The sequence below is a fragment of the Eptesicus fuscus genome, chromosome 6 (genome assembly GCF_027574615.1).
Source record: "Eptesicus fuscus isolate TK198812 chromosome 6, DD_ASM_mEF_20220401, whole genome shotgun sequence".
Lineage (NCBI taxonomy): Eukaryota > Metazoa > Chordata > Mammalia > Chiroptera > Vespertilionidae > Eptesicus > Eptesicus fuscus.
In genome coordinates this window covers 27,414,203-27,430,596 of record NC_072478.1, presented here as the reverse complement: position 1 = coordinate 27,430,596, position 16,394 = coordinate 27,414,203, and the positions used below count along the sequence as shown (strand labels likewise).

At 50.9% G+C, this 16,394-nt stretch overlaps 1 protein-coding gene across 1 annotated transcript in view; it reads left to right on the top strand.

The window, feature by feature from the left end:
• Positions 1-2,347: 2,347 nt before the first annotated feature.
• The window catches only part of UHRF1 (ubiquitin like with PHD and ring finger domains 1), a 39,355-nt gene continuing 25,308 nt past the window's right edge, over positions 2,348-16,394 (top strand). The window contains exons 1-3 of the mRNA XM_054717489.1: positions 2,348-2,398; positions 3,029-3,195; positions 16,085-16,363. Coding sequence (XP_054573464.1) covers positions 3,043-3,195; positions 16,085-16,363 — 432 coding nt within the window. The 5' untranslated portion in view covers positions 2,348-2,398; positions 3,029-3,042. The remainder of the gene's footprint in view (positions 2,399-3,028; positions 3,196-16,084; positions 16,364-16,394) is intronic.

Sequence of the window (16,394 nt, the reverse complement as noted above, 5' to 3'; positions counted from 1 at the left end):
TTTTCAGGAGCTAAATCAAGGAGTTGAGAGGACTGTGTTCTAGGGATCTGGGAGAGAATCTGTTCCTTGCCTTTTCTAGCTTTTAGAGGCTTCCCACCTTCTTTGCCTCTTGGTCTCATCATTCCACGCCCCCACTTCTGTTGTCACATCTCCTTCTCTGACTCTGACCCTCTCTCCTCCACTTATCAGGACCCTTGTGATGACATTGGGCCAGCCCAGACAAACTAGGATATTTCCCCATCTCAGGAGTTTTCATTTAATCCCAGCTGTAAAGTCCCTTTTACCATGGAAGGTATCCTAGTCACAGGCTCCAGGGATTAGGATGTGGGCGTCTTTGGGGAGGCAGGATTCTGTCCACACTGGGAAAATCAAAGCAGAAGTATCAATGCTAAGATGGGACGGACTCTACACCGTGTCAGAGAAACCTTGTAAAAGCATAAATGGTAACTCCTCACTTCTCTCCTCACAGCCCTCCCATGCTACTTGCTGCTCCCAAGAGAAAGACCAAAGTCCTGTGAGAGGCCTGTGAGGTCTTATCTGACACCCCTCTGATCTCACCCTCTCCTAACCTCCCTTCTGCGGCGTCTGTTCAGCTGCTTTGGCCTCCTTGCTGCTCCCCCTACACCTCTCAGCCTTTTCCTGTTTCGGAGCTTGCCCTCCCTTCCTGAACCCATCTGGCCTTGGTTTCTCTTCTCAGATCTCAGCTCAAATGTCATGTTCCAAGAGGGGCCCACCTCTCCACCTCCACCAGAATATCCTCTTTCCCCACCCCCTCATGGCCACTGGTCACTCTCCAGCTGTTGCATGTAGTGTCGGAAATGATTTGCTTCATTTATTCAGTTCTTGCCTGTCTCCTCAGATAAAAATGTCCCCTCCTGGAGACCACCCACAGGGCCAGCCTTGCCCACTTGCTGGGCCCCGAGCTCTGAGCCCTCCGTCTAGACGCTTTGTAGGTGCCCAGCATGGATGCCCGCCAAAACTGGCCAGAGCGGAGCAGGCAGGGCAGCCCTTTCCGCCTGGACAGCCCGGAAAAGGCGGGAAAAAGAGGCGGGGGGGGGGGGGGCGGGAGCGGGGGGGAACCAGCAAATAAACAAGTCTCACGGGTGGGTAGAGTGGGAGTGCTGGCGGGCCCTGACACTAGGAAATGGGACTGGGGGCAATCAGCCTGTCCATCCGGTTGGCCCCCACATTCTCCTGCAGTGTTGACATTGATTCCAGCCTTCCTTGCCCTACTGGTCAATGCGTGCCCAGGTCGGGGTGGCGGTAGAGGGGGGTGGGGGGGCTGCAGGAACCGACTTAGTAGGTCAAGGGGGTCTCTACTCTGGGTGTCCCTAGGGCTCTTTGGAGGGCAGCATGTGGGGGGACCCTGGGCCCCATATACGCTGGGCACACCAGCAGAGCGCGCAGGCCTGGGCGGGGCCGTGGCCCGCTGGAAGAAGGGGGGGTGGATTGAAGCGGGGGCGCCCCCCCCACCCCCTTTCTTGCTTCGCGCCACTGCAGCGGCCAATCACCATGCAGGCGCCCGCCTCCTGCGTGGCCTCCCACAACTTCTAAACGCCGAGTTTTCGCGGGAAAAAAATCAGAGCAGCTGGCAGCGTGGGCAGACTGGGCGCTCCGGGTCGCACGCACGTCCGCGCGGGGTCTGGGCCACACACGCCGCTCTATCGCCATTTTCAGGGCCAAGCGCGCAGGCAGGAGCGTGGTGGGGTGGCCGGAGAGGTGAGTGGCCAGGCGAATTGGGGCACCAGCCCGGGCCGATGTGTGTGTGTATGGGGGGGGGGAGGCGGGGGTGGGGGGGGGGGAGAGGGGAGGTGGGAAACCCAGCGCACCGGGCGCTGAGACTTTGCAAAACTTTCAGGAGCGGCCTGAGAGGCGCGGTCAGCACCGGTGCCGGCGTGCCCGCGCCCACGCCGGCACCGGGCTGTCCTGTACGCGGACTCGGCTCTGCCCCAACCTCGGTCCGCCCTGGGCGGTCGCCTTCGGAATTCCGGACTTAGGCACGGGCGGGCGGAACGTCCCCGGAGCACCGCGGGGGTCTCGCCAGCTGGGTGGGGGAGGGCCGGGAAGGCCGCGGGGGAGCATGTCAGGCTCCGCGCCTGCGCGCGGGGCGCCCCGCGATTCAATTGTCGCGCCGGAGCCCGGTTTCGCGCGCCCTTCGTTCCCCGGGCACGTCTGGGCCAATGGGGAGCGGGCGGGGCGGGGCGGCCTGGAGCGGTGGAGCCAATGAGCGAGGCGGCTCGAGCGAGGGGGCCCCTCCGTCGGTCCGGCGGTGGGGGTGGGCGTGGGCTCGCTGGCGTGGCCCACTCCGGCGGGAGGGAGGAGGATAAGAGGGGCTCCGAGGACGTGAGTCAGAGTCCGGGCAGCGGGAGCCGGCGCGCGTGGACGGTGTGGGGCTGAGGTGAGACGCTCGGCGTGTGCGGGGGTGGCCGGGACGGGGCGGTTGGTTGCCATGGCCACCGCGGGGGCCAGCCGCGTCGCGCACGCGCGCGGGGGGTGGGCGGCGGGGGTCGCGGACACCGAGGGGTCAGAGCCTCGCGTGTCTCGGGGGTGGGGGTGGGGGAGTTCTTCCCCTTTGCACTTGGTTGAGTTCCCAGGGACTTCTGAAGTTTCGACCCGCGCCGGACTTTTGGATTTCCCTCTGGCGTCAGTATTAATTCAGTGAATGAATGAATGAATGAACGAACGAACAAACTCGACCCCTCACCTTTTGGCTGTGTCCTTCCTCCTCTGGACGTTGGTGTCTTTTTCCTCCGAGGGGGTGTGTGGGTTGGACTGAGTGGTTCAAGATGCCGTTTGCCTTCCCTAATTTCCCCTTCCTCCTAAACGCCACACTGGTGTTAGTCATTTACGCGTTAACTCCTTTAATTTACTCTGCCAGGCCCGGGGCGAGCCTGGCAGTCTGTGGGGACTAGGGGCTCAGAGAGGGCGTTAAGGGAGTTTGTGGGTGTCCACAGACTGGACAAAGCAAGGATGACCCAAGTATGGCAGTGGCAGTGCTGACCGAAGGATCCCCTCTTGGCTCTCTCAGCACCAGCAGGCATCATGTGGATCCAGGTTCGCACCATGGATGGGAAGGTGGCCCACAGCGTGGGCTCGCTCTCCAGGCTGACCAAGGTGGAAGATCTGAGGGAGAAGATCCAGGAGCTGTTCCACGTGGAGCCAGGCCGACAGAGGCTCTTCTACAGGGGCAAGCAGGTAAACCCGCCCTGCAGGCTGCCCGCCGCCCAGCACCTTTGTTCTTGTCTCGTCCAGGCTTCGCTCCTCCGCCGCCAGCACACTCAGTCTCCCCCCTCATCCGGTCCGCTTCGTGTCTCCACAGAAAACTCAAAATGCCTGAGCCAGGAACAAAGGCCCAACTCACGGACTGACACCCTGGGCAGGCAGCTGGCACTCAAATCTGTAGCACTGGGGCTCTTAAACTCCCCTTTTATTTTATTGTTTTTGAAGCCCCTCAAAGTAATTTCTAGGAAAAGAAGTTGGGAGGTGGCTGAATGAGAGCTGATGAATTTCAAGGACGAGCCTAGAATCATTCCTCCAACACTAGGGCAGAAGGGACCGCGTTGTTCTTTGAAACGCACACCGTGGCCCACGGCCTGCACCCATTTAGAGTTTGTCCCCAGAGGGTGTGTTTTCTAGAAATTTGGATCAGCGTATTCGGAGGCGGGAGATGGTGCTTGCCAGTCTGGAATTTCTGCCACTCTGGGCCTGCTCTTGTGGGGGCTGCCTGTGAACGGGGCCTGGTGCGGTGGTCGGCGGCCTTGCTCCTCTCTCTCCTTTGCGCTCTGTCCTCAGACCCTTGTAGCAGTTAAAATGGCCACCCTGGCTCTAGTGGTTGCTCGCAGTTGGGACGCTTTCTCCAGTGGCACTGGGGGAGGTTTCCAGTTTTGTAGTTGTCCTTGAGGGCATGGCGGATTGTACTGCTGGGAATGAAATTTCCCTGAGTGGGAGATGGTGTAAGGAGGTGTTGGTCCTGTCTGCCGGGACCATCCTGGAGTTGGGTGGACCGTAGGGACAGCGGTGTAGCGATTGTACTGGATTAAAAGTCTTCAACTGGGCTGCGCGCCGGACTTTGTTGTTGTCGCGTTTTGAACTGGATCCTGCCGCCATCTGGTGTCTAGATTGAAAAATAAACACTCCGCGTCCGCGCCTGGGCATGATTTTTTGGGGGTTGGGAGGATCCTGTGTGCTTACTTGAAATGAGACCTGATGATTAATTTCTTGGGCTTGCAGCGCCCTGGAAGACCTTTAGCCTCCTTCCTGTGAGAGATAGGATGACTTGAACGTCTTAAGAATCTGAGTTAACCCGCCCTGCCTGGGGAGGGAAAGCCGATCCTGCAAACTTCGCGATTTAACTGTGCAGTCGCGTTCGTGTTGAGAAAAGGCAGGGCTTGAGGCGAGCTCCGCTGGGCTGCTATCTCCTGCCTCTTAAGAGTGCCTCATTTTGTGGCATCTACGCTGGTTATGATTTGCCACTCAGTCTGTTTGTTCAGCGAAGGTCCTTTCTGAAAACCTCTCGCATGTGCCTACTAAGCAAGCAGTTAGTTCATGGTGTAGTTCAAAAGCAGGTTGAATGGAGTCCTCACAAAGTTCAAGGAAGCACTATGTTTATTTGCCTGTTGTGTGCCAAGCACTTTTTTTTTTTAACATCAGTGGGTTTATATTCTATTAAACACTGTTCATTTCAATTTTTACATTGCAAACATGCAGAACAATTGAAAGACCCATGAACACATGAACACCTACCCCTAGGTTTTACCACTAATATTTTGTGTAGTCACTTTTATCACTCAGCTCTGTCTTGTTCTATCGATCCACCAATATGTCTTGTTTTCTGGGATGCATTTCAAAGTAAGTTTGCAGACACTAGTTCATATCACCTTTAAACACTCAGCATGCCTGTCATGAACAGGAGTTCACAATTGGGGTTCTCATTGTCTTTTTAGGTAAGATTTGTATATATCGAGGCACGTCTTAAGCAGACCATTTGGAGTTCTGACAAATGTCTATACCCACATAACCAAGCCCCTATCTCCCTTTACTCATCATATAATATTTGATCCATTCAAAAGTCTTGCTAACATCTGTGTCAGTATAAAGCATGATGACAGCAACACCAAGGTGCGTTAGACCCGTACGTAGTGCCTTTAGTCTTAAGGCTGCTGGCGATGAGATACAGGGCTCTTAACACTGCTTTCTCACAGTGCAGCTTTTATAGTTACCGAAGTGTGGCCCATTCTCCTTCCTGCTGCGCTACTCAGCAGCTTTGTGTAGTTGTTTCTGTCTTCCGGGTAAGGAAGCCAGGCCTCAGAGCCTGATGCAATTTCCCCAAGGTTGCCTGCCCAGGAATTGGCCTGGTGGCTAGGAGGTGTGGACATTGACAGGAGGGTGGGTGACAAAAGCTCACAAGCAGCGGCTCAAAGCAAGTCAAGTCTGCAAACAGACTGGACTAATAGTGATAGGAAGCGGTGCAATTTCCAGTGGGTGCAAGAGAGCTGTTGTTTTCCAGAATGTTCTAGAGAGTCTACACAATCTCCCGCCCTGCCCTTTAGAGAAATATGGCCTAGCAGTCCAAGTTCTGCAGTGAGGTTGACTGAGACCATAAAGCAGAACATAGCTGAGTCTTTCTTCAGGATATGGGAGGGTTTTGTGGCAGCTGATTTAGGCTGAATAGGTTGGCGGTTATGTCGCTTGATTGGCGGAAATACAGGGAGCATGGGGGGATGGGACCTCGGCGGCAGGCCCAGCCTGGGCAAGGAGAGAGGCATCTGGCGCCTGTTTTTTTGCTGCCCATAAAATTAATAATAGCTGTTATTTGTGCCATAGCCTTGAACAAGCTCAGGTACAATGCTTTGTTTTGTGCTTTACATAATCTTCCCAAGTCCCCTGTCCCAGCGTCTTGGCCATTGACTCTGTTCAGACGGAGCTAATTGTGGACCCACGACTTTGTGGCATGGTAAGAATTCAGTGAGGTAATAGACGTGAAGGAATGAGCCCATGTCTGGCTCACAATAAAGGTGCAATAAATCGCTCAGGGTCTGTCCCGCTGGCCACCCCTGACATGGGGGCCGGTCATTCTTTGTGAGGGGCTTGGTCTTTCTCTGTGGGGGGGCTGTGCTGTGTTGAGCAGCATTCCTGGCCCCACCCACTCAATGCTAGGAGCACCCCAAGTTGTGATAACCACAAATGTCCCCAGCATCACCAAGTGTCCTCTTGGGGACAAAATCACCCCTAGTAGTTTTGTAGATAATTTAGGAAAACAGCTAACTTGGCCTTGCTGGGCTCAAAGGCTCTGTTAAGGTCAGTCTTAAAGATCAATTGAAATGATATCCTGGGAATGGCCTTGCAAGGGTCACTCATGTCACAGTAACCTACCAAGTGTCCCTGCTGTAGTGGCCTTTCCAGAACGCTACCTGTCTTTCTGAAGGGCAGGGTCAGGCAGCAAATAGAGACTTGTTCTTCGGGCTGCTGGAGGGAAGGTCCCTTTTCCCATGGAGAGCTCCCAGCTAGAGGGCATGCCCTCTAAGCCGGGGGTCGGTAGGTTCTGTATGTAAAGAGCCTGATAGTAAATATTTGTCTCTCTGGGGACTGCTCACCTCCACCACGAGCAGGACAGCAGCCATAGACAGTATGTAAACGAATGGACATGTTTCGGTAGGAGTCACAATACATTTTGTTTACAAAACCAAATGCGGGACAGAACTGTCACGAGGGCGGTGGTGTGCCAGTCACCCTGTGCTGTGATCAGGCTCCGGGTTGGTGAAGCCAGGTTTTATTCTCAGGAACAGCATTGCTGTGGAATGTGTCAGGGCACTTGGTTGCAGGAGTTTTTCCAGGGCAGGGGTGCTCAGGCTGTTTGGTCTCAGGCCCCCTTTCCACCCTCTAGAGTGGTTGAGGACCCCGAAGAGCTTCTGATGGTATTATTTCCATCGTTTTTTGTGTGGTAGAAATTAGAAATTAGAATTCATGTGTGCACGTTTCCGTGGTCATCAGAATGGTAGCATCATCCTGCGTTATGAAGGCTCCTCTACCCCTGGGAGACTACAGGAGTGAAAATGGCCAGTGTCAGCGTGGAGACATCACAAGAGTTTTGGCCTTAAAGACCACTGAAATGTTGCTCCAGGGCATATGGTCAGCTGTGGCCCTGCAGGGTCAAAGGACAGAGTTCAGTTGTTGTGCCTGATTTGCCTTCTCCATGTCTGAGAGGGGCTAGGATGTGAGGGAAGGGTCGTGCTTGAGGCGCTCACTCTGCTTATTCCTTCCCGAGTGGGCAGTTGTGTCACCTCTGCCACATCTGGGACCCTGCCCCCTGTGTTTTCTTCTTCCGCCGCTCCACCCCTCTGTCTGGCCTGCACCTTAGGTTGCTCTGCGGAGGCCTGGAGGCTGAGATGGGAAGATGGGGGTGGAGTAAGCCGCATCCCCTGGAAGAGGGGCAGAGCAGTTTCTTAACTTCCTGTCTCCAAGTTCCCTTTTCTCCTCCAGCTCTGGGTCCCTCTTGGTACCAGGCTCACACCACCCTCATTAAGACCCCGCAGTCTGGTTTATGTCCTCTCCACTTCTCACCCAAATTGCCACCACGTGCCAAACCTGGTGACATTTATTTCCTGCTCTCTTGTGTTTTGGGGCAGCAAACGGCATCCTGAAAAGTATCCCCCCAAAGTGTCAGGAAGGGCAGAAAGCATGGTTCTTTTTATTTTTCTGTATTTTATTGATTTTAGAGAGTGGAGAAGGGAGAGGGATAGAGCGATAGAAACATGGATGAGAGAAACATTGATCGGCTGCTTCTTGTGCACCCTTACTGGGGATTGAGCCTGAAACCCCGGCATGTGCCCTGACCAGGAATTGAACCTGGTGACCTCTTGGTTCATGGGTTGACGTTCAACCACTGAGCTACCCTGGCCAGACAACACGGTGAGCTTTTTTTTTTTAAAGAGCATCTCCTTTAATTTAAAAAAAAAAGTATTTTTATTGATTTCAGGGAGTAAGGGAGAGGGAGAGATGGAAACATCAATGATGAGAGAGGATCATTGACTGGCTGCTTCCTGCATGCCCCCTACTGGGGATCAAGCCTGCAACCCAGGCATGTGCCCTTGACTGGAATCAAACCTGGGACCTTTCAGTCCACATGCCGACGCTCTAGCCACTGAGCCAAACCGGCGAGGGCTCCTTTAATTTTTTTACTTCTCACCCGAGAATATTTTTCCATTGATTTTTAGAGAGAGTGGAAAAGAGAGGGAAAGACAGAAAGAAATATCAATGTGAGAGAAACACATCAATTGGTTGCCTCCTGCATTCGCCCCCACCAGGGCCAGGGAGGAGCCTGCAACTGAGGTACGTGCCTTTGACCGGAATTGAACCTGGGACCCATTGGTCCACAGGCTGACGCTCTATCCACTGAGCCAAACAGGCTAGGGCAGTGGTCGGCAAAGTGGCTCGCGAGCCACATGCGGCTCTTTGGCCCCTTGAGTGTGGCTCTTCCACAAAATACCACATGCGGCGGGCGCGCACGTACAGTGTGACTGAAACTTCGTGGCCCATGCGCAGAAGTCAGTTTTCGGCTCTCAAAAGAAATTTCAATTGTTGTACTGTTGATATTTGGCTCTGTTGACTAATGAGTTTGCCGACCACTGGGCTAGGGCATGGTGAGCTTTTAATACAAGTTTCCAAAAGGAACCAGGTGCTTAGTTGTTAAATTGTATATGTGTTTATTTAGATTTACATGATGCCCATGGCATAAAATTCCAAATGTCCAGGAAGCATACTTGGTTTAAAAGAGAGAGAGAGACATAATTTAAATATTGTAGGCAAGTTGGTCCTGGCCAGATAGCTCAGTTGGTTAGCGTGTTGTCCTGATGTGCCTAGGTTGTGGGTTTGATCCCCGAGTCAGGACACATACAAGAATCAACCAATGAGTGCATAAATAAGTGGAACAACAAATTGATGTTTCTCTCTCTTTCTCCCTCTCCTTCCCTCCCTCCCCCGTTCCTTTCTCTCTCAAATCAATTTAAAAAATACTGTTTGCAGTTTTGCCGTCAGACCTGAATCTGCAGTACAGGGTTATGTGCCTCCAAACACACAGTCAGTCCTCCATCTCTGCAGGTTTTGTTTTGTATTCGCAGATTTGATCAACCACAGATAAAAACTATTTAGGAGGGAAAATCCCAGAAAGTTTAAAAAAGCAGAACTTGAATTTGCTGCATGCCAAGCACTACGCTGAATCCACGCAATTGAAGGGATGTGTAAGGTGCCCTGCTGTATGTTGCTCTGCTGTAGCCTGTATGCACGTATAGGTTCTGTGCAAATACTACACCATTTTCTATAAGGGACTTGAGCATCTAACCATTTGGGTGTCCCTGGGGATCATGTAAATGTAGGTTATTATGTGCAAATATGCTATCTATATACTAGTGGCCCAGATTTGTGCATATTGAAAGGAAATTAATTAGAAGGTGGCTGGTGGGGTGGGACTGGGAGAGATGGGCCACACCTGGGGCGGCACCGTGGCTCGAAGGGCATCTGCGGAGTGAGCAGGGTGCCTCTGGCAGATGGGGTCCTTCGGCCTGGCCTACGGGGATCGGGCCGAAACCAGCTCTCTGACATTCCCTGCGGGGTCCCAGATTGCGAGAGGGTGGTTCTCGGGTGAGGCACCCCGAAATCAGGCTCCCTCCTCTCTGGTTCTGGGGTGCATCACCAGAGAACCACTACTGCCAAGTCACTGCAGCTCGGCAGTTCCTGCCCTGAGCGTCTGCCCCCTGGTGGTCATTGAGCGTCATAGCTACCGGTCAGACAGTTGCTTAGCCTTTTATAGATATAGATAAGGCTAATATGTTAAGTGTCCCTCCTACTGTCCGACCAGTCGCTATGATGCACACTGACAACCAGGGGCAGATGCTCAACGCAGGAGCTGCTGTGACACACACTAGTCATTTACAAAGAAATGACACTGTGGACCTGGCGCTGACAAAGCAACACTTGGCCTCCCCCAAATGGGACACAGGCCCCGCCACCACCCTGGAGCGACAGCCCACCAAATCACAGCCAATGCTGCTCAGACCCCATGGTGCAAAATGTGGCCCACAGCCCAGCCCAGCCCAGAAATGGTAGCTGTGGGTGCCAGGTAATGATGTCACATAGCAACGTCTGGCTTCCTCTCCCTAGGGACTAGCCTCCTTGCAGTTTCTTCAGCTCAGGGACACGACTTGCTTTATAGCCAGGTGCAAACATTTTACACTTTAACCAGATGTCTGAAACGTTTTCTCATGCCTCATCTCATTTGATACTCACAGAAGTCCTGGAGTAGGTAGGTAGGAGACTCAGAATCCTATTTTCTTTTCATTTGCTGAAAAATGGAGATTTAGAAAGTTTAGAAACTTGACCCGACTGAAAAGAAGTAAGAAATGGTGGACCTTGAAAATGACTCCAGGTTTTTTCACTGCTCAGAATATAGTCAAACACTGCTGCAGTTAAAAATTTTATCCTTTGTTCTCCCTGCATGATCTACAATAATAATCTGCTTCGTGTTGATATTTACTGCTGTGTTGCTGACAATTACCTGAAAGAGAAGTTGGGGTGTTTTACTGGGCTGGAAAAAAGTTTAGCTAAATCAGAAACCAGGTCTAATTAAGCAAATTTACTCTCTATATATAAAAGGCTGAGTTGATTTGTGCATGCACAATACATATAAAGCTCTCGGCACCAATTGCATGCTTATATTTCGATCTGTCATTGTTGATTGTGAATTTGGTTGACACTTCTATTGTAGAGAAAGGGTGAATAGCGACATTAAAATATTTCTTCTAATTAGTTTCCTTTCAATGTGCACGAATCTGTGCACTGGGACACTAGTTTTCTATAAGGGACTTGAGCATCTCATGATTTGGGTGTCCTTGGGGGTTCAGGACCCCCTGCCCTGCAGATATCTAGGTACAACTGTATATTTTAAACAGGCAATTTAAGGGGTTGTCAGTGGAAATTTTGGTTATTCAGGATTTTATTTTTTTACAGAGAGGAAGGGAGAGGGAGAGAGAGTTAGAAACATCAATGATAGAGAAACATCAATCAGCTGTCTCCTGCACACCCTCTACTGGGGATGTGCCTGCAACCAAGGTACGTGCCCTTGACCGGAATCGAACCTGGGACCCTTGAGTCCGAAGGCCACCGCTCTATCCACTGAGCCAAACCGGTTAGGGCGGTTATTCAGGATTTTAACTTCAGGTTTAATTTTAACATTAGAACCTCTAACGCAGTGGTTCTCAACCTTCCTAATGCCATGACCCTTAATACAGTTCCTCCTGTTGTGGTGACCCCCAACCATAAAATTATTTTCGTTGCTACTTCATAACTGTAATTTTGCTACTGTTAATGAATCGTAATGTAAATATCTGTGTTTTCCGATAGTCTTAGGCGACCCTGTGGGTCGCGACCCACAGGTTGAGAACTGCTGCTGTAGAGCCTAAGACCATCAGAAAACATAGATATTTACATTACAATTCATTAACAGTAGCAAAATTACAGTTATGAAGTAGCAACGAAAATAATTTTATGGTTGGGGGTCACCACAACATGAGGAACTGTATTAAAGGGTCGCGGCATTAAGAAGGTTGAGAACCACTGCTCTAATGGAAGGTGGTGCTCACTTGTCATTCAGTTTTTATAGCTTTTATTTATTTTTATTTTTTAAATAAACATCAGAATTTTATTTCTTACAGTTCTGGAGGCTGGAAGTCCAAGATCAAGGTGCCAGCAGATTTAGTTTCTGGCGGAAAAAGCTATTGCTTTTATTAATGCTGTTAGCCTTGGTTGGAATTAAGGATCTCGATAACGAACCCAAATCTTAGACTGTTTGGTCACCTCATGCGGACATGTTAGCATGAGGTAGGCCTGGGCCCAGCCTCTCTCCCTGTGGTTCCTGAACGTTTCTGCACAGCTTTGGGGAAGCACGTGGGGCCAGAGGGACACACAATACACCTCCTCACTGTAGCAAACAGTTGTGCAAGCTGCTTCCTGCTGACTGTAGGACCCTTCTGGAAAGTTCCAGAAAGAGCCTCTGGACGCAGCCAGACTAGCTTGTGAATCGTGTCCTGCAGGCAGAGCTTCGTGCCAGCCTGGCCCAACCCGAGTGCCCCCTTTCCTGCCCACGTCCTGCCCTGTTTGTGCCTCTGTCTGCACCCTTGTGCGGGCACGCAGGTTGCCTCCTCCAGGGAGCTCAGGCCCTGAGCAAGTCAGTGGGCTTCTGTCGGTCCTGACCTGTCATGGAGGTGAGGGGCCAGGTCAGGCCCCGTGTGGGGCTCAACCTGTGGAAGATGTCAGAAAAATACCATGAGAGAGGAGTGGTGTGAGTGTTGAACCCAAATCAGGATTCCCCCTGCCTCAGTGTCTGTGTGACCCTTTCCACCCCTCCTCTGCACCCCCAGTAGCCATTCTGGTACATTCTACCTCCTCTCTTACCTCAGCCTCCCAGCTTGGCCTCTCTCCTCTCCAACTTGGCCTCTGTCCGGTGCTCGTTGTGAAACAGAAATCTGATCACGTGTTCCCTTCTGGCTCGGCCCTACCACTGCCTCTCTGTTGCCCAGGCGGATAGGGGATAGGTTTATTTCTCGTCCACCGAAGTTGTCCTCGTTTCCCTTGATGTGTGTTTGGGAGACACATCTACTTTTGCTGTGTTTCATTGTCACATGCAGCTGTGGAATACTCCTTTGCATGCATAAGCCATAGTTTTGCTTGCAAATAATGCCTCTGTGAATATACCAGGTAGGAACATTGGTGTCCATGTTCCTCAAGCACATGTGAGGGTCTCTCTAGCTTACTGGTTCTTACTGAGGGCAACTCCCCCGGGAGACACTGGGCCATGTCTGGGGACATTTGTGGTTGTCATGACTGGGGGTGCTCATGGAATTAGGTGTGGGTGGAGGCCAGGGATGCTGCTCAGAAGTGCCCAGGATGGCCCCTCCCCACAGAATGACCAGGCGGATGAGGGATGTCTGCCTAACCATGGAGGTGCTGGGCCCTAGGTGTGAATGTCTTTTGTTTATCCTTTTTAAGGCCATTTGGCTTGCCCTCTGCTGGTTTCCTTGTCACAGTTACACTGGGGGCATTTGTCCTTCATCTTTTTTTTTTTTTTAATTAATAAACTTTATTTTTGAGAGCAATCTTAACTTCTCAGCAAAATGATGAGGCAGGTTCAGAGATTTCCTGTGTAGTCACACAGCCTACTGTCAGCATCGGGCACCAGATGGTGCATTTGTTATAATCCATGAACCTAGATCGGCATATCATAGTCACCCAGAGTCCATAGGCTACCTTAGGGTTCACTCTTGGTGTCATAAATTCCATAGGGTTGGAAACTACACAGAGTAGTTTCACTGCCTTAAAAATACTCTGTGCTATACCTATTTATCCTCCCTCCACTTTCTGGCAGCCACTGATCCTTTCACTGTCTCCATAGTTTTGCCTTTTCCAGAATATCATACACAGATGCCCTTCGACTTGTGATGGGTTGTTATATCCTGAGAAGTTGAAATATTGTAAGTGAAAAACATATTTAGCCAGTGGTTAGCGCGTTGGCCTGAGGACCTAAGAGTCGATTCCTGATCAAGGGCACTTGACTTGGTTGTAAGTTTATCCTCACCCCGGTCAGGGTGTGTGCAGGAGGCAACCAATCGATGTGTCTCTCTCACATTGATGTTTTCTTTCTCTCTCTCTCTCTTCCTCTCCCTCTCCTGCTCCCTCTCTCTCTTCTCTCACCCTCCTACTCTCTCTAAAAGTCAATGGAAAAAATATCTTAGGTGAGGATTAAAAATAAAACAAGACGTACTTAGTATACCTAACCTGCTGAACACAGTTTAACCCAGCCCGTTGTGATAGAACACTTATATTCGCCTACAGTTGGGCAAAATCCTCTTGATGCAGCTGCCCAGCACCACCTGAGAGTATTAGACTGAATATCGTCAGCCTGGAACAAGATCCAAATTCAAAATTCGAAGTATAGCTACTACTGAATGCGTATTGCTTTTGCACCATCGAAAAGTCGAAATAATTGCAAGTTGAGCCATTGTAAGTCGAGGACCATCTGTGGATGGGATTATATATATGTAGCTTTCTTTTTCTTTTTTTAAAATATATTTTTATTGATTTCAGAGAGGAAGGGAGAGGGAGAGAGAGATAGAAACATCAATGATGAGAGAGAATCATCGATCAGCTGCCTCCTACATGCCCCCTACTAGGGATCGAGCTCACAACCCAGGCATGTACCATTGACCGGAATCGAACCCGGGACCCTTCAGTCCGCAGGCTGATGCTCTATCCACTGAGCCAAACCATCTAGGGTCTTTTCTTTCTTTTTTTTTTTTTAAGGAAAAAAAAAGCAGCTTGTTTGAGATTGAACTCATAACATACAAATCTCCTCTTTAACATATGCAATTCAGTATTCTACTTTCTATATATAGATTTGCAACTGTCATCACAGTAAATTTTAGGAAATTTTCATCCAAAGGAAACTACACCTTTTAATGATCACTGCCTTATTCCCCATCTTCCTCCCCCAGCCCCTGGCAACCGTCACCCACTTCTTGTCCCTGTGGATTTGCCTGTTCTGGACATTTCACGTAGATGAAAGCACATACTGTGTGGCCTTTTGTGTCTGGCTTCTCACTGAGCATTCTGTGTTCAAGGTCCATTCACGTTGTAGTGAGTGTCAGTGCTTCACTCCTTTTCATGGCTGAATAATATTCCATCGTGTGAATGGATAAACATTGTGACATCGAGGGGGATTTCAGAGGAGCCCTGGCAATCTCTGCAGCTGTAAGCAAGTGATGGTGTGTTCAGATGCATTTTTTTGGGGAGGGGTCATCATCCATCAAATTCTGAGGTTTGTGATGAAGAAAGAATAACAACCACTGGACTGAAGGATGACCTTGGACCCTGGAACTTGCCTCCACTGTGACCCCTGATGCTGTTTGCATATTAATTGCAACCAACCCTTTGAAACATCAGCTTTTGGTAAAAATTTGGAAGGAGGGAAGTGTATGTTTTCCTCTCTTTTCCCTTTTCTTTAGAGTTGTTCTGCCCCAAGGGGACAGTGGAAGTTTGGAGACATCTGTGGTTGGCATGACTGGGGGAGCTCCTGGCATTGGGGGTAGGGGCCAGGTGTGCTGCTCAACACCTTGCAGTGCTCAGGATGGCCCTCCACAGAGAAGGATCCAGCCCCAGTGTTACACAGACCTGCCTTAGGGGCATCTGGATAGAACAAGGTGCGCTTGCGGGTCCTTGTTGGATGTTGGCCGAGTGCTGTGGGATAGTTTCTAATAAAAGGTAACTCCTTGGCCTTATGCCATCAGGATGCAACTCAGAAGACAAAACTCCTTCACACCTGCGGAGTCACACCCAGAGGTGTAGCTTGCTGAGCTGTGCTGGCCACAGTGTCCTGTTAGCAGGTGTCTAGTGTGGGTGGAATTAGCCTCAAGGAGTTAATAGAGAGTGGCAGAGTTAATGGATCTGAGAACTTGCCCTGTGTGGATAAGACCTGAGCTAGAGCTTTACAAAGGAGACTTGTGGATGTTGGGGTGTATGTCTCCTTGGGCTCACATAGGCTGGGTCTCCTCCCTGCGCACTGCTGACATTGGGGCCAGGTCATTGTCTGGGAAGGTTTTGCAGTATTTCTGGCCCTATGCACTCCATCGTGACAACCATAGGTGTCCCCAAACATTGTGTGCCAGTGGCACCTGTGTGCTGGATTGCCCTCAATTGAGAATGACAATGTGTGTTTATTGTAACAAAAGTTGCAAAGCACGTTAACACATGAAGTACTAAGGGAACTTCCCCTGACATCTGATGTGTGTCCGCAGCACAGCAGGATTATGCTGTGCTCATGGGGACACTTACCTGATGACACCGGGAGTCCTCATTTGAGAGGGTCCGGGGACCCTGGGGAAGGGGTATCAGTGTGCATGCCCAGGAGGGAACAGGTTTTATTGTCCCATAATCTGAGGGCAGATTCCATCCTTAGCTCACAGCATGTTCCTGTGCCTGGCACCCAGAAGACACACTAAATACAGGCAGGTAAGTGACCTCTGTCTTGGTATCTCTGCAGATGGAGGATGGCCACACCCTCTTTGACTACGATGTTCGCCTGAATGACACCATCCAGCTACTGGTTCGGCAGAATCTCATGCCTCCCCCTAGTAGCAGCAGCAGCAGCAACAACCAGGAGAGAGACTCTGAGCTTTCTGACACGGATTCTGGCTACTGCCTGGGCCAGAGCGAGTCGGACAAGTCATCTACTAGCGGTGAGGTGGCTGCGGAGGCGGACAGAAATTCAGGCTTAACAGAGGAGGCAGTGTATGATGAGACGGAGCTGGGCCTGTACAAGGTGAGGCTCCTGCAGAAGGTTTGGGGTCTGG